The 21,475-nt window shown below is 47.2% G+C and overlaps 1 protein-coding gene across 4 annotated transcripts in view; it reads right to left on the bottom strand.

The window, feature by feature from the left end:
- Positions 1-21,475, bottom strand: part of TBC1D5 (TBC1 domain family member 5) — a 1,391,198-nt gene that overhangs the window by 254,695 nt on the left and 1,115,028 nt on the right. For all 4 annotated transcript variants that reach the window (XM_069212078.1, XM_069212077.1, XM_069212079.1 and 1 more), the window contains one exon: positions 15,565-15,818. In XM_069212078.1, the coding sequence (XP_069068179.1) occupies positions 15,565-15,818 (254 nt within the window). The remainder of the gene's footprint in view (positions 1-15,564; positions 15,819-21,475) is intronic.

Raw genomic sequence — 21,475 nt, 5'->3', positions numbered from 1 at the left:
CAGCCTTCTGATCATGCCATTGCTTCTGAAGCTCTTGGCTGGCCTGAAGGTTTTTACTGGCCTTTTTCATGTACTCAGCCATCCTTGATCTGAGGCCAAGTACATAATCCACAATATCCTGCTTAGGAGCTTTTAAAGGTTGTTCCCAACCCTCCTTTACAAGTGTGAGTGGACCCCTAACAGGGTGTCCAAAAAGAAGTTCAAAGGGGCTGAAGCCCACTCCTTTCTGGCGTACCTCCCTGTAGGCAAAAAGGAGGCATTGTAGAAGGATATCCCATCTCCTGCGGAGTTTTTCAGGGAGACACATAATCATTCCTTTGAGAGTTTTATTAAATCTCTCCACCAGTCCATTTGTTTGTGGATGATAGGGTGTTGTGAACTTGTACGTTACACCACACTCCTTCCACATGGCCTTTAAGTATGCAGACATGAAATTGCTTCCCCTGTCTGATACTACTTCCTTTGGGAAGCCCACCCTGGAAAATATTCCCAGGAGGGCCTTTGCCACTGCAGGTGCTGTAGTGGTCCTTAAAGGAATAGCTTCAGGATATCTTGTGGCATGGTCCACTACCACCAAGATAAACCTATTGCCTGAAGCAGTAGAAGGGGTCAAGGGGGCCAACTATGTCAACCCCTACCCTTTCAAAGGGAACCCCAACCACAGGCAGTGGAATAAGGGGTGCCTTTGGGGTGCCACCTGTCTTGCCACTGGCTTGACAGGTTTCACAGGACTTACAAAATTCCTTTGTGTCCTCAGACATCCTAGGCCAATGAAACAATGGAACCAGTCTGTCCCAAGTTTTCATTTGACCCAGGTGTCCAGCTAGGGGAATGTCATGTGCCAGGGTTAGGAGGAACTTTCTGTACTCCTGAGGAATCACTAATCTCCTGGCAGCTCCAGGTTTAGGATCCCTATGCTCAGTGTACAAGAGGTTGTCCTCCCAGTAAACTCTGTGAGAGTCACTGACATCCCCATTAGCCTGTTTGACAGCTTGCTGTCTGAGACCCTCTAATGTGGGACAGGTTTGCTGTGCCACACTCAGCTCCTCTCTGGCAGGCCCCCCTTCACCCAAAAGCTCAGCAGTGTCTGCTTCCAGCTCCTCTGGTGTAGGTTCTGCACAGGGAGGGAATTCTTCTTCCTCAGAAGTTGAATCCACTGTAGAGGGAGGGATAGTAGGAAGTGGTTTGCTTCTACTAGCCCTAGCTTTAGGGAGCACTTGGTCCATTGTTCCAGGATCCAAGCTTCCCTGTCCTTTTTGCTTTTTGGCCTGAGCCCTTGTCAAAGCAAAAATATGCCCTGGGATGCCCAGCATTGCTGCATGGGCCTCCAACTCCACATCTGACCAAGCTGATGTCTCCAAATCGTTCCCTAATAGACAGTCTACAGGTAAATCTGAAGCTACCACAACTTTCTTTGGACCAGTAACCCCCCCCCAGTTGAGATTAACAACAGCCATGGGGTGGCTAAGTGTGTTGTTGTGAGCATCGGTTACTTGGTACTGGTGACCAAGTAGGTGTTGTTCAGGGTGGACCAGTTTCTCTATGACCATAGTCACACTGGCTCCAGTGTCCCTGTAGGCCTGAACCTCAACACCATTTATTAGGGGTAGCTGCTTGTACTTATCCATATTAAGGGGACAAGCAACTAAGGTGGCTAAATCAATAGCCCCCTCGGAGACTAACACAGCCTCTGTGGCCTCCCTAACAAGGCCAACCCCAACTAAGTTACCAATAGTGAGCCCAGCTACTCCCTTGGATTGGCTATTAGTAGGTTTGCTCCCACCACCACTGCTATTAGTAGGGACACTAGGTGTAGCAGTAGGGGTTGTAGTGGTAGGAGGCTTGGTGCCTTTCTTTGGACAACTGGGATCTGTTGTCCAATGGCCTTTTATTTTACATAAATAGCACCATGGTTTCTTTTCCTTGTTCTGATTAAAAGAGGATTTGGGCCCACCACCCCCACCAGAGTGTTTTTGTGGGCCTGATGAAGACTCATTTTTAGATTTGTCCCCACCCTTGTCAGAAGACTTACCATCCTTCTTTTTGTTGCCATCTTTGTCACCCCCTGTATGAACTTTTCTGTTCACCCTTGTTCTGACCCATTTGTCTGCCTTCTTTCCCAATTCTTGGGGAGAGGTCAGATCAGAGTCCACCAAGTACTGGTGCAACAAATCAGACACACAATTATTACGAATATGCTCTCTCAGGATCAAGTTATACAGGCTGTCATAATCGGTAACCTTACTGCCATGTAACCACCCCTCCAAGGCCTTCACTGAATGGTCAATGAAATCAACCCAGTCTTGTGAAGACTCCTTTTTGGTCTCTCTGAACTTTATCCTGTATTGTTCAGTGGTTAAGCCATAACCATCCAGGAGTGCATTCTTAAGAACTTGGAAATTATTAGCATCATTTTCTTTCACAGTAAGGAGCCTATCCCTACCTTTTCCACTAAATGATAGCGATAGGATAGCAGCCCACTGCCTTTGAGGGACATCCTGTACAACACAGGCCCTCTCAAGTGCAGCAAACCACTTGTTAATGTCATCCCCCTCCTTATAAGGGGGAACTATCTTGTGCAGATTCCTGGAATCATGCTCTTTTGCAGGATGACTATGGGGAATACTGCTGCTGCCACCATGGGTTTCTAAACCCAGTTTCTGTCTCTCCTTCTCTACTTCTAAAGTCTGTCTATCCAAATCCAGCTGTTGCTTCTTGAGCTTCAGTCTGGTTTGTTCCACTCTCAATCTATTGAGCTCCCTTTCTAACAATCTGTCATCAGGGTGGGTGGGAGGGACATGCCTTGAAACAGAAGTATGGTGAGAATGGACAGAAGGAGACCTGTCCCTTACAGAAGCCACCCTAACAGCTTGGCTAACAGAAACATCACTACCAGTATTGTGAGAATAAATGCTTTTGCTATGATGTGAGACAACACTATTTATATGGTGTGGCTCATCATCATTACCAACTATGCTAGACTGTCTAGTAATGGGCAGGCTAGGAAGTTTCTTTCCTGAATCTTTTCCTGGGGGAGTCCCTGGATCAGATTGAGAACCATTAGCTACTTTTTCACCAGATTGGGCACTTATGGCCTTATCCTGTACTCTAAGCATGTTAATTAACAGTTCTAAGGAAGGATTCTTCCCTACACTCAAACCTCTCTCTATGCAGAGATTCCTTGCTCCTTTCCAGCTAAGGTGATCATATGCAAGTTTGGACAGATCAACATTTTGGCCTGTGCCAGACATTTTTAGAGAGAGTTAAAGTGATAGTAAAAGATAAAAAGTTTGTCAGAGCTTTTAGAAAGACAGAGAAAAAAACTTTTTAAACTTTTTAGAACTTTTTAGAAAGTTAGAAGTACTTTTCAGCACTTAGAAAAGAGTGAAAAGAGGAAATGCAAAACTTTTTGGCTATGTGTATATACACTGACCTTGTTTTGTATATTTTTCTCTTATGAAAAGTACAATGACAAGAGTGGTAAGTAGTCTCAAAGCACTTATCCCACCGCTGCACAACCAATGTAGGAGGCTGGACTGGCTTGTAGTGAGTACCAAGGGGTACTTGCACCTTGCACCAGGCACAGTTATCCCTTATTAGTGTATAGGGTGTCTAGCAGCTTAGGCTGATAGATAATGGTAGCTTAGCAGAGCAGCTTAGGCTGAACTAGGAGACGTGTGAAGCTACTACAGTACCACTTAGTGTCATATGCACAATATCATAAGAAAACACAATACACAGTTATACTAAAAATAAAGGTACTTTATTTTTATGACAATATGCCAAAGTATCTTAGAGTGTACCCTCAGTGAGAGGATAGGAAATATACACAAGATATATATACACAATAGCAAAAATATGCAGTATAGTCTTAGAAAACAGTGCAAACAATGTATAGTTACAATAGGATGCAATGGGGAAACATAGGGATAGGGGCAACACAAACCATATACTCCAAAAGTGGAATGCGAACCACGAATGGACCCCAAACCTATGTGACCTTGTAGAGGGTCGCTGGGACTATTAGAAAATAGTGAGAGTTAGAAAAATAACCCTCCCCAAGACCCTGAAAAGTGAGTGCAAAGTGCACTAAAGTTCCCCTAAGGACAAAGAAGTCGTGTTAGAGGAATAATGCAGGAAAGACACAAACCAACAATGCAACAACTGTGGATTTCCAATCTAGGGTACCTGTGGAACAAGGGGACCAAGTCCAAAAGTCACAAGCAAGTCGGAGATGGGCAAATGCCCAGGAAATGCCAGCTGCGGGTGCAAAGAAGCTTCTACTGGACAGAAGAAGCTGAGGTTTCTGCAGGAACGAAAAGGGCTAGAGACTTCCCCTTTGGTGGACGGATCCCTCTCGCCGCGGAGAGTCGTGCAGAAGTGTTTTCCCGCCGAAAGAACGCCAACAAGCCTTGCTAGCTGCAAATCGTGCGGTTAGCGTTTTTGGACGCTGCTGTGGCCCTGGAGGGACCAGGAGGTCGCAAATTGGACCAGGAGAGAGAGGGGACGTCGAGCAAGACAAGGAGCCCTCTCAGCAGCAGGTAGCACCCGGAGAAGTGCCAGAAACAGGCACTACGAGGATGCGTGAAATGGTGCTCACCCGAAGTCGCACAAAGGAGTCCCACGTCGCCGGAGACCAACTTAGAAAGTCGTGCAATGCAGGTTAGAGTGCCGTGGACCCAGGCTTGGCTGTGCACAAAGGATTTCCGCCGGAAGTGCACAGGGCCGGAGTAGCTGCAAAAGTCGCGGTTCCCAGCAATGCAGCCCAGCGATGTGAGGCAAGGACTTACCTCCACCAAACTTGGACTGAAGAGTCACTGGACTGTGGGGGTCACTTGGACAGAGTCGCTGGATTCGAGGGACTTCGCTCGTCGTGCTGAGAGGAGACCCAAGGGACCGGTAATGCAGCTTTTTGGTGCCTGCGGTTGCAGGGGGAAGATTCCGTCGACCCACGGGAGATTTCTTCGGAGCTTCTGGTGCAGAGAGGAGGCAGACTACCCCCACAGCATGCACAAGCAGGAAAACAGTTGAGAAGGCGGCAGGATCAGCGTTACAGAGTTGCAGTAGTCGTCTTTGCTACTATGTTGCAGGTTTGCAGGCTTCCAGCGCGGTCATCAGTCGATTCCTTGGCAGAAGGTGAAGAGAGAGATGCAGAGGAACTCGGATGAGCTCTTGCATTCGTTATCTAAAGTTTCCCCAGAGACAGAGACCCTAAATAGCCAGAAAAGAGGGTTTGGCTACTTAGGAGAGAGGATAGGCTACTAACACCTGAAGGAGCCTATCAGAAGGAGTCTCTGACGTCACCTGGTGGCACTGGCCACTCAGAGCAGTCCAGTGTGCCAGCAGCACCTCTGTTTCCAAGATGGCAGAGGTCTGGAGCACACTGGAGGAGCTCTGGACACCTCCCAGGGGAGGTGCAGGTCAGGGGAGTGGTCACTCCCCTTTCCTTTGTCCAGTTTCGCGCCAGAGCAGGGCTAAGGGGTCCTCTGAACCGGTGTAGACTGGCTTATGCAGAATTGGGCACCTCTGTGCCCAACAAAGCATTTCCAGAGGCTGGGGGAGGCTACTCCTCCCCTGCCTTCACACCATTTTCCAAAGGGAGAGGGTGTCACACCCTCTCTCAGAGGAAGTTCTTTGTTCTGCCATCCTGGGCCAGGCCTGGCTGGACCCCAGGAGGGCAGATGCCTGTCTGAGGGGTTGGCAGCAGCAGCAGCTGCAGTGAAACCCCAGGAAGGGCAGTTTGGCAGTACCAGGGTCTGTGCTACAGACCACTGGGATCATGGGATTGTGCCAACTATGCCAGGATGGCATAGAGGGGGCTATTCCATGATCATAGACATGTTACATGGCCATATTCGGAGTTACCATTGTGAAGCTACATATAGGTAGTGACCTATATGTAGTGCACGCGTGTAATGGTGTCCCCGCACTCACAAAGTTCAGGGAATTGGCTCTGAACCATGTGGGGGCACCTTGGCTAGTGCCAGGGTGCCCACACACTAAGTAACTTTGCACCTAACCTTTACCAGGTAAAGGTTAGACATATAGGTGACTTATAAGTTACTTAAGTGCAGTGTAAAATGGCTGTGAAATAACGTGGACGTTATTTCACTCAGGCTGCAGTGGCAGGCCTGTGTAAGAATTGTCAGAGCTCCCTATGGGTGGCAAAAGAAATGCTGCAGCCCATAGGGATCTCCTGGAACCCCAATACCCTGGGTACCTCAGTACCATATACTAGGGAATTATAAGGGTGTTCCAGTAAGCCAATGTAAATTGGTAAAAATGGTCACTAGCCTGTTAGTGACAATTTGGAAAGAAATGAGAGAGCATAACCACTGAGGTTCTGATTAGCAGAGCCTCAGTGAGACAGTTAGTCACTACACAGGTAACACATTCAGGCACACTTATGAGCACTGGGGCCCTGGGTTACCAGGGTCCCAGTGACACATACAACTAAAACAACATATATACAGTGAAAAATGGGGGTAACATGCCAGGCAAGATGGTACTTTCCTACAGCATATTTAGTAGAGTCTTGGTCACCTTTAATGGTTTTGCGCGAAATTGATGGAGAATTCCTCTGACTGTTGGCAAGACCTCCAGAAGCATGTCCTATAAGGCACAAGACTACCTATGCAGCCAACAGCGTGTGTTGAGTCACCTAAGAGCAAGGCAGCTGATGAGAACATCGTCTTTCTAAACACCGCAATTCTTTTTGGCTGTTTGGCTGGGGCTTATGGAAAGAATTTAGACTAACCCTGCTAGTACATACTTGAATTACAGAAGTAGAGCGTGGCGTCAGGAAGGCAGGGTCACCTGGAGCAGGTCTGTGGTGCTGTCCCACCTGTCTGTTCACAGGTGGGCAGGAGCAGGGTTTAGCCCAAGGACCCAGAAGGGTGTCAGGTCTGTGCTTTGTTGAACGGCAGCAATGGTTTGGATGAGGTCTGTTTAGATTGTAAAATCTGAGTGAGGATGCTGGTTATCACCTTAACAAAAGGTAAATCGCAAGTCCAGAATATCAGTCTCTCATCATCCATGGTAGGGCAGAATATCAGTCTCTCATCATCAATGGTAGGGCCAGGGGAAGAACCCAGGCTCCCATGCCAGAAGTGAATAATCCAGTGGCCTCTTGCAGATCCAAATTAAAAATTGTCACCATCATATTGGAGGGGGGGGGGGGGGGGGGGGAAGTCATCGAAAACATCACTAAAAGCTGGCTAACTCTGCTCAGAGTACAATCCGAAAAGTTGCTGAAGTGCTGGAGGGTGGCTCCTAGGTAAAGGTACTGTATTATCATAGTCAGAATGTACTGAAGCCAGGCCAAGCAAAATGGTACCACGGCGCAACTTCGGCCAAGGTCAAGATAGGTTTGACTCGGAGTCAGACAGGACAACCGGATCGGTGCGTTTCTCCACCATCAACAGCATTAAAGTGGCAGGAACTATCATGGATTGTGATGCCGGGCGTGGAGTCACCTCTGAAGTTGGAGCTGAACCCAACGTGCGTTCAGGAGGCACAGATGGTGCAGAGGGTGTACCTGCTAGAGGTAACAAGCCAACAGTCCTCCCTTAGATGCATGGGGCTTAAAGGCGCACCAGAAGGAGTCATCAGGGTGCCAAAGATGCAAAAGCATGGCCTCTTTTGTTGCATTGCCAATGGTTCGGGAAAATTAGGATGCATCAGGGTCAGCTGTGGAATCAGCTCCAATGTGGAGACCAGGAGCGAGACACAGGGGCAACCTTGACATCCTTGAGAGGCGAGGTAGTGAGGCTGGGATGAGGCTCGCTTGGACGGATTTTTTTTTTTTTGACTAGGACTTACCCAAAGATTTGAACCTCGAGGACAACCTGTTGCGGTAGTGCCCCCCAGAGTGGGAACAAGTTTGTGTCCACGCCTGACAGGAAAAGATTCTTACGTGACTTCTTGCAGTGCTCGGCGACGTACAGCCTGGTTTTGTGTTGGCACACTTCACGCACAACTTGGAGCCGACACCCAAACCCAAATCCCAAAGACACATGGGGACCTGCCACAGACATCTGTTTGTGACAGTCCATACAAGGCTTAAACCCTATAGATTTGAGAGGGGCATACCCCCTTGCACACTGAATTAAAGTTAGAGGAAAAAAACATTAACTGAGGAAAATATCACATATCTACATATGAAGGTGTGGAAATAAATAATTTGACATTAGTGGGCGAAAGTGGCAAATATATGCGGCTCCACGCATCACTTTTGGGACAGAACGAAGTCGACGTGGAGCCACACAATGCCACCTTCTGGCGAGCAGGAGCTATGTTGAAAAATCCAGCAGAACCCAGTCTTGCAAAGAGTACTCTGCAGCTAGAGGCATCCATCAGACGTTTAAATATGGAGAAAAAGTGAATCGCATTCTAATGAATAGGAATCGCTCCTGCAATCATTACCTTCACAAAATAACAGGATGCAGAAACCACGCTGAAAGAAAGCACCACACATTGGAATGAAAATGTCACTTACCCAGTGTACATCTGTTCGTGGCATCAGTCGCAGTAGATTCGCATGTTCTGCAATAGCTCGCCATCTGGTGTTGGGCCGGAGTGTTACAAGTTGTTTTTCTTCGAAGAAGTCTTTCGAGTCACGGGACCGAGTGACTCCTCCTTTTGTCTCCATTGCGCATGGGCGTCGACTCCATCCTCGATTGTTTTTCCCCGCAGAGGGTGAGGTAGGAGTTGAATTGTAGTAATAGTGCCCATGCAATGGAGTGACTAAGTATGCACTTATTTAAGGTTGAGATGATACATATATAAATAATTGAAGGTAACTTCCAAACTGCTACAGGCTCCCGGGGAGGCGGGTGGGCACATGCGAATCTACTGCGACTGATGCCACGAACAGATGTACACTGGGTAAGTGACATTTTCAGTTCGATGGCATCTGTCGCTGTAGATACGCATGTTCTGCAATAGACTAGTAAGCAGTTATTTCCCCAAAAGCGGTGGATCAGCCTGTAGGAGTGGAAGTAGTCTGAAATAATGTCCTTAATACAGCTTGACCTACTGTGGCTTGTTGTGCGGATAACACGTCTACACAGTAGTGCTTGGTGAATGTGTGAGGCGTAGACCATGTGGCTGCCTTACATATTTCTTGCATTGGGATGTTTCCTAGAAAGGCCATGGTAGCACCTTTCTTTCTGGTTGAGTGTGCCCTTGGTGTAATGGGCAGCTGTCGTTTAGCTTTAAGGTAGCAGATTTGGATGCATTTAACTATCCATCTGGCTATACCTTGTTTTGAAATTGGGTTTCCTGCATGAGGTTTTTGAAATGCAATAAAGAGTTGTTTAGTCTTTCTGATGTTCTTTGTTCTGTCAATGTAATACATTAATGCTCTTTTGACATCTAATGTATGTAGTGCCCTTTCAGCTACGGTATCTGGCTGTGGAAAGAACACCGGAAGTTCCACTGTTTGATTTAGATGGAACGGTGAAATAACCTTTGGCAAAAATTTAGGATTGGTCCTTAGGACGACTTTATTTTTGTGTAGTTGTATAAAAGGTTCCTGTATAGTAAACGCCTGAATCTCGCTTACTCTTCTCAGGGAAGTAATGGCGATGAGAAATGCCACCTTCCAGGTTAGGAACTGTATGTCGCAGGAGTGCATGGGTTCAAAAGGTGGACCCATAAGTCTAGTTAGGACAACATTTAGGTTCCATGAAGGAACAGGTAGTGTTCTTGGTGGTATAATTCTCCTAAGGCCCTCCATGAATGCTTTAATGACTGGTATTTTATATAGGGAAGTTGAATAGGTAGTCTGCAGGTATGCAGATATTGCTGCAAGGTTAATCTTAATGGAAGAGAAAGCTAGGTTAGATTTTTGTAAGTGAAGCAAGTAACCCACTACATGTTCTGGAGTTGTGTGTAATGGTTGTATTTGATTAATATGGCAGTAGCAAACAAACCTCTTCCATTTACTTGCATAGCAGTGCCTGGTGGATGGCCTTCTTGCTTGTTTTATGACTTCCATACATTCTTGGGTAAGTTGTAAGTGCCCGAATTCTAGGATTTCAGGAGCCAGATTGCTAGATTCAGCGATGCTGGATCTGGGTGTCTGATCCTTTGGTTGTGCTGTGTCAACAGATCTGGCCTGTTGGGCAATTTGATGCAGGGTACCACTGATAGGTCTAGCAGCGTTGTGTACCAGGGTTGCCTTGCCCAAGTTGGTGCTATCAATATGAGTTTGAGTTTGCTTTGAGTGAGTTTGTTTACCAGGTAAGGAAGGAGAGGGAGAGGAGGAAAAGCGTAAGCAAATATCCCTGACCAGTTCATCCATAGGGCATTGCCTTGGGATTGTTTGTGTGGGTATCTGGATGCGAAGTTTTGGCATTTTGCGTTCTCCCTTGTCGCAAACAAGTCTATCTGAGGTGTTCCCCAGAGTTTGAAATAAGTGTTCAGTATTTGGGGGTGAATTTCCCATTCGTGGACCTGTTGGTGATCTCGAGAGAGATTGTCTGCGAGTTGATTTTGTATCCCTGGTATAAACTGTGCAATTAGGCGAATTTGGTTGTGAATTGCCCAATGCCAAATTTTTTGTGCTAACATGCTTAACTGCGTGGAGTGCGTCCCTCCCTGCTTGTTTAGATAATACATTGTTGTCATGTTGTCTGTTTTGACGAGAATGTATTTGTGAACTATTATTGGTTGGAAAGCTTTTAGTGCTTGAAAAACTGCAATAAGTTCTAGGTGATTGATATGCAGTTTTGTTTGATGTACGTTCCATTGTCCTTGTATGCTGTGTTGATCGAGGTGTGCTCCCCACCCTGTCATGGAAGCATCTGTTGTTATTACGTATTGTGGCACTGGGTCTTGGAAAGGCCGCCCCTTGTTTAAATTTATGTTGTTCCACCACAGAAGCGAGAGGTAAGTTTGGCGGTCTATTAACACCAGATCTAGAAGGTGACCCTGTGCTTGAGACCACTGTGATGCTAGGCATTGTTGTAAGGGCCTCATGTGCAGTCTTGCGTTTGGGACAATGGCTATGCATGATGACATCATGCCTAGGAGTTGTAATACCATCTTTGCTTGTATCTTTTGTGTTGGATACATGCGTTGTATGATGGTGTTGAAATTTTGAATTCTTTGTGGACTTGGAGTGGCTACTCCTTTTGATGTGTCTATTATGGCTCCCAGGTATTGTTGTACCTTGCGTGGCCGAATTTTGGATTTTGTGAAATTGACGGTGAACCCTAGTTTGAAGAGGGTTTGTATGATATGATTTGTGTGATTTGAGCACTCTATTAACGAATGGGCCTTGATTAGCCAGTCGTCTAGATATGGGAACACATGTATTTGCTGCCTTCTGATGTGTGCAGCGACTACCGCTAGACATTTGGTAAAGACTCTTGGTGCGGTTGTTAATCCGAAAGGCAGTACCTTGAATTGGTAATGTATTCCTTTGAATACAAACCTTAGGTATTTCCTGTGCGATGGGTGAATTGGTATATGGAAATAAGCATCCTTGAGGTCTAAAGTTGCCATGTAGTCGTGCAGCTTTAGCAATGGCAATACTTCTTGTAGTGTGACCATGTGGAAGTGGTCTGATTTGATGAAAGTGTTGACTACTCTGAGGTCTAGGATTGGTCTCAGTGTTTTGTCCTTCTTTGGTATCAGAAAGTACAGTGAGTAAACTCCTGTGTTTATTTGTGTGTTTGGCACTAATTCGATTGCATTCTTTTGCAATAGTGCCTGCACTTCTATCTCTAGGAGATTGGAATGGTGTGTTGTTAAATTTTGTGCTTTTGGTGGTATGTTTGGAGGGAACTGTAGAAATTTTATGCAGTAACCATGTTGGATAATTGCTAGAACCCAAGTGTCTGTAGTGATTTTCTCCCATGCTCTGTAATAATGACCTATTCGTCCCCCCACTGGTGTTGTGTGGAGGGGGTGAGTGACATGTGAGTCACTGTTTAGTAGTAGGGGTTTTGGGGCTTTGGAATCTTCCTCTATTTCTAGGGAATTGCCCTCCTCTATATTGTCCCCGAAAACCTCCTCTATACTGTCCTTGGTAACTGGACGGTGTGGCTTGTGAGGTGCTGGCTTGTGTGCTTTGACCTCGAAACCCCCCTCGAAAGGGCGTTTTACGGAATGAGCTGTAATTCCCTCTGCTCTGCGGGGAGTAGAGTGCGCCTATGGCTTTGGCAGTGTCCGTATCTTTTTTGAGTTTCTCAATCGCTGTGTCCACTTCTGGACCGAACAGTTCTTTTTCATTAAAAGGCATATTGAGAACTGCTTGTTGAATCTCTGGTTTAAATCCAGACGTTCGGAGCCATGCATGCCTTCTGATAGTTACAGATGTATTAATTGTCCGTGCAGCTGTATCTGCAGCGTCCATGGAGGAGCGGATCTGGTTGTTGGAGATGGCTTGTCCCTCCTCAACCACTTGTTTTGCCCTATTTTGGAAGTCTTTGGGCAGATGTTCAATGAGATGTTGCATCTCGTCCCAGTGGGCTCTGTGATAGCGCGCAAGTAGTGCCTGGGAGTTCGCGATGCGCCACTGGTTTGCAGCTTGTGCTGCGACTCTTTTACCAGCTGCATCAAACTTGCGGCTTTCTTTATCTGGGGGTGGTGCATCTCCAGATGTGTGAGAGTTGGCCCTTTTCCTAGCTGCTCCTACAACAACAGAGTCTGGTGGCAGCTGTGTTGTGATGAAAGCCGGGTCTGTAGGAGGCGGCTTATACTTTTTTTCCACCCTTGGTGTGATTGCCCTACTTTTGACCGGGTCCTTAAATATGTCTTTTGCGTGCCGGAGCATACCAGGGAGCATAGGCAGGCTTTGGTAGGAGCTGTGGGTGGAGGAGAGTGTGTTGAACAAGAAATCATCCTCGACCTGTTCTGAGTGGAGGCTTACGTTGTGAAATTGTGCTGCTCTAGCCACCACCTGAGAGTACGCGGTGCTGTCTTCTGGTGGAGATGGTTTTGTAGGGTATGCCTCTGGGCTGTTATCTGACACTGGGGCGTCGTATAGGTCCCATGCGTCCTGGTCTTGGTCACCCTGGCTCATGGTGGTGTGAGCTGGGGAGTGTGATGGCGTTTGTGCTGGTGAAACGTTAATCACGGGCGGAGGAGAGGGTGGTGGTGTAACTCTTTTCACCACTTTTGGTTGTGGTGCTTGTTCCGTCTGGAACTCCAACCTTCTCTTTCTCCTAATGGGGGGAAGGGTGCTTATTTTTCCTGTCCCCTGCTGAATGAAGATACGCTTTTGCGTATGGTCCGCATCAGTTGCTTGTAGCTCTTCCTCAAACCTATGCTTCTGCATTTGGGAGGTTAGCGAGTGCTCTTCTGTATAAGAGCCTGAAGCTGGGTCGCTTGCAGTTTGTTTCGGCGTCGAAACTTTGTCTGCGTGTTTTTTCGGCTCCGAGGTGACTTTTTTCCTTTTCGGGGCCGAAACCTCTCGGCGTCGATCTGTTTCGGTGCCGCTGTCTCGGCGTCGAGCCGTGTCCACACCGGCATCTCGGTGTCGAGGCTTGTCTCCAGCACTTTCTCGGTCCCGAGAAGGCTGCGTGCCGGTGTCTCGACCGGAGTCGGACGATCTCGGCACTGTTTGGGCCTTTTTCGGTGCCGACGGTCGGTCACCGATTTTATGGGTTGAGCCATGGCCTGGTGGCAGTGGCGTCCCCTGGGCCTTGTAAATGTTTCTTTGTGTGGTTTTCGACGTCTTACTCACGGTTTGTGTATCGTCGAATCCTTCGGAGTCTGAGTCTTGGATCGAGAAGGTACCTTCCTCTTCCTGTTCCTCGAACTCCTGTCGGGCTGTCGGTGCGGACGCCATTTGAAGTCTTCTGGCTCGACGGTCTCGGAGTGTTTTTCGGGACCGGAACGCACGACAGGCCTCGCAGGTGTCTTCGCTGTGCTCAGGTGACAGGCACAGGTTGCAGACCAAGTGTTGGTCTGTGTAGGGGTATTTATTGTGGCATTTGGGGCAGAAACGGAACGGGGTCCGTTCCATCGGCGTTCTTCAGCACGCGGTCGGGCCGACCAGGCCCCGACGGAGGATCGAAAAATTACCCCGAAGGGCACCGGAGCTCTTCGATCTTCGATGCGGTGTTGAATCTAAGTATGCCGATCCCGAACGCAACAATACCGACGAAAATCTTCCGAAATTAACTATTTTTTCTGTTCCGAAACTCGGAGCGACAGGAACACGTCCGAACCCGATGGCGGAAAAAAAACAATCGAGGATGGAGTCGACGCCCATGCGCAATGGAGACAAAAGGAGGAGTCACTCGGTCCCGTGACTCGAAAGACTTCTTCGAAGAAAAACAACTTGTAACACTCCGGCCCAACACCAGATGGCGAGCTATTGCAGAACATGCGTATCTACAGCGACAGATGCCATCGAACATAATGATTCCCTACAGTGAATCACAGATACTGTTTGGTGCACCAAGCAACAGGAATATGAAAATGTGCATCCTGCAGGTCTAAGAAGACCAACCTATCTTAACTAGGAGTCAACAAGAAATGTGGCAGTGTAACAATGTAAAGTGACAAACTTCAGATGCATAACTGGCCTGAAAGCTCCACCCCTTTTCTTTGGGATCAGGTAGTAACAAGAGGTACAACACCACCCTCTCTCTGAACATGTACCAATTCTATGACACCAGTTGCCAACAACTCCTGCACTTCCTTCATCACTTTGGAGGTAGGACAGTGGGTGGTGGAGGAAGGGGTGGGCGGGAAGAAAGGGAAGTAGGAAAGGGAGGGGACTTATGAATGGCAGAGAGTAATCCTTGGAAATAATTTGCAGGATCCAACCATCACAAATTATCCTTAGTCATTGGCTCAGAAATCCAGCCAGCTAAGCTTGAACTTGCCCTCTTGAGATGCTACTTTACAAGGGAGTCAAAGAAGGTTTGCAGCAGGAGTCAATGAGGAAGAGGATGCAGAAGCCTGTTGATGCCCTCTCCCTGTACCTTTGCTTCTAACATCTTTACCAGGCTACTGCTGTTACTTTGAGCACATGTTGTGCTAGTGATTCACCAAAATGGAACTTCATTTACTGACAGAACATCATACAAGAAGGTCAGAGGCCCACAACCCTAGCTATTGCCTTACTTTGCTTCACGGACTCTAATGTCTAATGCAACTTCCAAACAAACTATGGCACAAAAAGGCATATCAAACAATTAAGTATATTAAGTAATAATGTACAGCTCCTGGAAAAAAAACAGCAGTGCTTATCCACGGCTGGACACGCAAAACTACTACAGATCCTATGTATCCTGAATGACTTCCTCTTCTCCTCTGGAAGTCTACCCACAGCCAGACCGGTCGTCAACCAAGGACCGTCACTGTAGCTCAACAACACACAACCTGAGCTGGAGATTTCAAAGCAGCACTACCCAAAGCAAAACCCTGGCAAACCTAGAAATCCAATGTTTTAGATTCTTTATGTCCTCTTGCAGCAAACATAATGCTGGATTTTAACTATGTGGCAGAAGCCTGAACCAGCAAACTCCCTAGGATTGTATGTGAGGTATGGTTGATTTTTTTTTTACCTCTTCTAAGGTAAGGATGGGTGGGATGCCTTACCTTTGCTAAGGTGCACCGGCATGCTCTCCGATTTCACCATACGAGGTTGCATTTGCTGTGGCGGTCTGTAGTGCTGCGCAGGAAGCTCTGTCGCCACCCTGGTGGGCATGACTGCAGGTGTAATGCCACTTTGAGAGGGAGTCACTGGTCCCATGACCCCTCCTGCTATGGCAGGGGAGATCAGCTTCCGCCCAAAGCTGAGCAGGCTGCTGGACACTTTGTTCATGTTCAGAGGTGGCACTTTGGTATTGGCACTAGAGGGAAGAAGGACAAGTAGTTACTACAACTGATAACAAGGACACTTAACATATCAAACTATCATCTGTTTTCATACTACTACTTCAGTGGGCTCTTGATTGATAACATAAAGCATTCAAAAGTCAAGACCATAACCAAGAGCCCTGAGCAACATTCATGAAATATATACATTTAACCTTGAACAGCACTGAGAGTAGCAAAGCCGGTCCCTCGAAAATGTAGTGGAAGAAAAGAGAAAGTATCATCGCCCACCCAAAAAAGTTTCTAAGACAAGCTTGACCCACTTGAGTGTCAGCCACAGTACCTGACTTGACAATAGTATCTTGTGAATGTGTGAACTGACCTCCATGCAGCTGTTTAGCAGGTGCCAGAAATGGGGATTGTCTTGGTGGGGCAAATAGTTCCATCTGAATGTTCCTCTAACCATGAAACTAATCATTCCCGACAAAACCCATTTGGATTTCAAAGCACAGAAAATGAGTTCAGACCTTCCAACTCACACGTGCCACAGCATTTCACACAATATCAGTTTCCTTCACACTTTCACCATGTCAGGGGCAGATATCGCACAGTGTGCACACAAGTATCTGGAAACCCCTGTAGACAGCAGGTTTCCAGCTAATTATTTGGAGGTTCTGTAAAGCAGATGTACATTATGGGATGTGAAACCTTCCCAGGACATTAGAAGTCGCCTCAGAAGCCTTTTTGTTGTTTGTTTTTTAGGCGCAGGAGGAGGTAGGGTTGAATTAAATTTGCTTCAAACATGTTTGGCACGAAGTCCCACCCTCTCCAAGGCCCCTACCTCCTCCTCAGAAGGTGAAACATTTTCACGAGTTACCAGGTCTGTGAGCTCTTGGGTCAATGTGCAATTTTGCAGCTTAGGCTCACCACAAGAAACTATGCAAAATCCCTGTGTATAGGTTTTAGCATTCATTTATTATAACAGAAAGGGTAATGATGCCATAAAGCACAATAAATAACATTTCTGGTGCTTTGATGGTGCAAGAGATAGACGGCAGTCAGTCCAAGACTGGACTATGACCAACAACAGGGGTGAGCAGCTCCAAGGTGTTGCAGTACCATCACCCAAACACATATCAAATTTCACCAAATTGAGGGCTGCACAGTGTAGGAAAATGCCATTGTTGGCATGTTCGCCCCCCACTTTTTTGCCTAGTGTTGATACAAACTTTGAAAGTGTACTGGGATCCTGCTAACCAGGCCCCAGCACCAGTGTTCTTGCCCTAAAACTGTACCTTTGTTTCCACAATTGGCACAGCCCTGGCACACAGTTAGGTTCCTTGTAAATGGTACCCCTGGTACCAAGGGCCCTGTGGCCAGGGTAGATCTCCAAGGGCTGCAGCATGTATTATGCCACCCTGGGGGACCCCTCACTCAGCCCATGCATACTGCCTTGCAGTTTGTGTGTGCTGGTGGGGAGAAAAAGACAAAGTCGACATGGCACCCCTCTCAGGGTGCCATGCCCACAAACCACTGCCTGTGGCATAGATAAGTCACCCCTTTAGCAGGCCTTACAGCCCTAAGGCAGGGTGCACTATACCACAGGTGAGGGCATAGCTGCATGAGCAATATGCCCCTACAGTGTCTAAGTCCATTCTTAGACATTTCAAGTGTGGTGTAGCCATACAGAGTATATGGTCTGGGAGTTTATGACTACAAACTCAACAGCTCCATAATGGTGTCACTGAATACTGGGAAGTTTGGTATCAAACTTCTCAGCACAATAAACCCACACTGATGCCAGTGTGGGGTTTATTGAAAAATGCACACACAGGGCATCTTAGAGATGCCCCCTGTATGTCAGCCAACCTGGTAGTGTAGGAATGACCGGTCTGTGCCAGCCTGCCACTTCCAGACAAGTTTCTGACCACATGGGGCGAGTGCCTTTGTGCACTCTGTGGTCAGAAACAAAGCCTGCCCTGGGTGGGGGTACCTCACACCTCCCCCTGCAGAAACTAACACCTGGTGGTGAGTCTCAAAGGCTCAAGCCTTGAGTTACAGTGCCCCAGAGCACTCCAGCTAGTGGAGATGCCCGCCCCAAGAACAAAGCCCCACTTTTTGCAGCAAGACTGGCAGGAAAATTAGGGAAAACAGGGACGAGTTACCACCTCAGGCAGGACCACCCCTAAGGTGTCCAGAGCTGAGGTGACCCCCCCCTCCCTGCAGAATCCTCCATCTTGGTTTGGAGAATCAGGGCAAATAGGGATAGGAATGTGCCCCCCTCAAAAGGAGTGGACACAAGGAGGGTGTAGCCACGCTCAGGGACAGTAGCCATTGGCTGCTGCCCTCTGACCCCTAAAATGCCCCTAAATCTTGTATTTAAGGGATTCCCTGAACCCAGCTCATCAGATTCCTGGCGACCTACAAGAAGGACTGCTAAGCTGAAACCCCCAGCAGAAAAAAAGGAAGACGACAACTGCTTTGGTCCCAGTGCCAGGCCTGTCTCCTGCTTCAGAGAACCTGCAAAAAGACCAGTGAGGCGTCCAGTGGGACCAGCAACCTCTGCCTAATCCAGAGGACTGCCCTACACCCAAAGAGGACCAAGAACTCCCAAAAACAGCCGCTATGTCTGAAGAAACCAACAACAAAGGACTCTCACCTCACTCCAGAAGTGCGAGTCTTTACCCCTGTGCACCTGACGCCCACAGGCCGTGTCCAGGAGATCCACCCAGCAAGAGAGGGCCCCCAGGCGATTGCTAGCAAGTGCCCTGCCTGGGTTGACCTCTCCATCCCCCTCGACAACACCTGCAGAGGGAATTCCGTGGGTCCCCCTGACCGCGACTGCCCCGGATGAAGATACCAGACGCCGAAAGAAACACTGCACCCACAGCCTCGAGGCCTAGAAGAAACCGACCCCCATGCAGCATCATCCAGCAGGCAGCCCTTTTTCCCCTATCCAGTCGGTGGCTTGCCAGAGGAGCTCCCCCTGTACCTTACCTGCAGCGCCTGAGCTGCCCCTGGGGTCCCCTCAGAGTTTAATTGGAAACCAGACGCACTGTTTGCACCCTCCCCAGTGCCGCTGAGGGTGTGGGATTGGTGCCTACTTGCCCCCCCCCCCCCCCAAGTGCTCCTCTTAACTCTCCTGGTTTGCCCTCCGACAACGCAAGTACTTACCTGCAAGCAGACCAGAACCGGAGTACCCCCTGTCTCCATAGGGGTCAATGTTAAATTGGCTCCTGTTTGACCTCTGCACCCGACCGGCCCGTGTTGCTGGTGCTGGGTGTTTGGGGTTAACTTGAACCCCCAACGGTGGGCTACCTATGACCGGAGACAAAATAAGTTTGGTACTTACCTTTGAATCTGTATTTTACTTTCTTCTCCAAGGAACTGTTCAAAATTGCACTGTCTACTTCTAAAATAGTTTTTGCCATTTTAAAGAAAATTCTATGTACTGTTGATTTGATTCAAAGTCCTGATTATATCTATGCCAAGTACCTTTCAATTTATGTACTTACCTGCAAACTGAATCTTTGGGTTCTAAAAATTAACTAAGAAAATATATTTTTGCTATATAAAAAACCATTGGTCTGGAGTTAAGTCATTGAGTGTGTGCTTCTCTTATTGTCTGTGTGTGTACAACAAATGCTTTGCACTACCCTCTGATAAGCCTAGCTGCTCGACCACACTACCACAAATAGAGCATTAGTATTATCTATTTTTGCCTCTGTCAAGTCTCTGGGGAAACCCTGGACTCTGTGCACACTATATCTCACTTTGAAATAGTATTTACAGAGGCAGCTTCCTACACACAGTCATAAGTTAAAGTTTGTAATTTTCTAGCCCCCCTGTACTTTTCCCCAAATCTGATTAACATGGAAATCTGATACCACCTTAGGAAGGAAACATGAAGGTATCCTTATGACCACCTTACTCCTATGAAACAGTGTAGAGTTCATGCAGCATAGGGTTATGATTTCACTATTCTTATGTGCTGATGTGATCACTACCAACAAAGCACCGTTCCATGAGCTACAGTGTAAGGAGGCCTAGTGAATCAGCTCAAATGGTGGAACAATGGCTTTTGAAAGGAGTAGATTTGGCTTTCAGGCAGTGGAAGGTCTCCTGACTGGTGGAAAGAATTCCATAAGCCCTTTTAGGACGAAATGTGTGGACCTTTTCCCTACTTTGGAAAAAGGTCCATGAAAAACATTTGGTGTAAACAATAATGGCTGCAAGGTGTACCATTATGGAAGAGAGCTGGCGCCTCATTTTGGTAAAGTAAAGAAGATAAGGGAGAACTACTTTTTTTGATACGTGTTTGGGTCAATATTATATCACAGGTTCCCAAAGCAGGTTCTCTTCCATAGGAATGATTAAGAAACTGAGTCAACAGACGCTTGGCCATTTACTCCAGAGGAAGTTTTGAATATGCACACTGTAAACATTCAGGAGGTTATCTGCTAGGCTAAATTATGGAGTCTGGGGTGCCACATGTGCCCCCTCCCCAACTTGTGAAAAAGATTTGTTCTGGACTGCAGAGTTCTGTGTGGGCTTTCCAGTAGGTGAAGTAGGTCAATAAAGCACCAATCCAGAGCTAGAAGGATCATCATTGCTCTGTAGTACATTAACTTGATGATGACTTACGGTTTTCCCTGGTCAGGTGTACAGACATTTCCCTTGGTCTGTGGGGGCAAAGTCTGGTCACTTATTATATGGATTGACAAATAGGTCTTTTTGTGGAAAGCCAGAGTCACAGAAGACGTGTTGCTGCACTGTGTCATTCAGGACACCTTCATGGTTTTGCTGAAAGGTTCTGCTGAGAGTACCTGTCTCTGCAAGGAGGACCCTGAAGCGGGTCTGCACCTAGTTGCAGAATCCTGGCCTATAGCCATCTCCAGTGCTTGAGTTTCCTGTCAAATTATTCGTAACCTCTTGCCTCCCTGTTGTTCAGGTAGTACATTGTTGTATTGTCCATTTGAAGTAGCACAGACTGACTTGAAGACTAGTAGTAAACACTTTACAGCAAGATGGGTTGCTCTAAATTTCAAAAGATTTATGTGATGCATAAATTACTTCTGAAACAGCGTTCCCTAAACCTGAAGAGGACTATCAACCCATCAGAGAAGCAATGGTCATGCTTGCCTCTGTTGGAAATCTTGATGAAAAGGCACTCTGTGCAGCAGTTCTTTTTTCAGATGACAACCAAGGAAAGGAATGGATCACTGCATGAGAGTCCATCAGCCGGAGTATTGACACCATCGTCTTATTGGCACTGCTGAAATGGCCTCAGATGGAAACAAGCATGCTGAACCAGACAAGTGCATTATGCCATTAAATACCTGAAAAGATAATATTTGACAAGTAGTCCGAAGTGGTATCCTTTGAAGAGGAAGACATCTCAGATGGATAGAAGAAAGGCTATTCTCTAAAGGAAACGCGCTTGTTTTTTGGGTGCACCGAACCACTCCAGATAGGGGATGGATTTGCCCTATACTGACATGAATTTTGCATGGTTGCCTTGTAAACTCGGCTGCTGAAGGCCAATGTTCGTCACCTTGATTCTGGATAATAATCATACCCAACCCACATATTTGTTTTTCCTGAGGAATGCACAGGCCCTCTTGGTGACATGATGCAATTGTTGCAAAGGATCAAGGGATATGCTCACACAGGAATAGTTAGGGTAAGTGTT

This window comes from Pleurodeles waltl, chromosome 10 (genome assembly GCF_031143425.1).
Source record: "Pleurodeles waltl isolate 20211129_DDA chromosome 10, aPleWal1.hap1.20221129, whole genome shotgun sequence".
NCBI lineage: Eukaryota > Metazoa > Chordata > Amphibia > Caudata > Salamandridae > Pleurodeles > Pleurodeles waltl.
The sequence above is the reverse complement of the archived record's forward strand: the minus strand, read 5'-3'. Positions and strand labels throughout refer to the sequence as shown.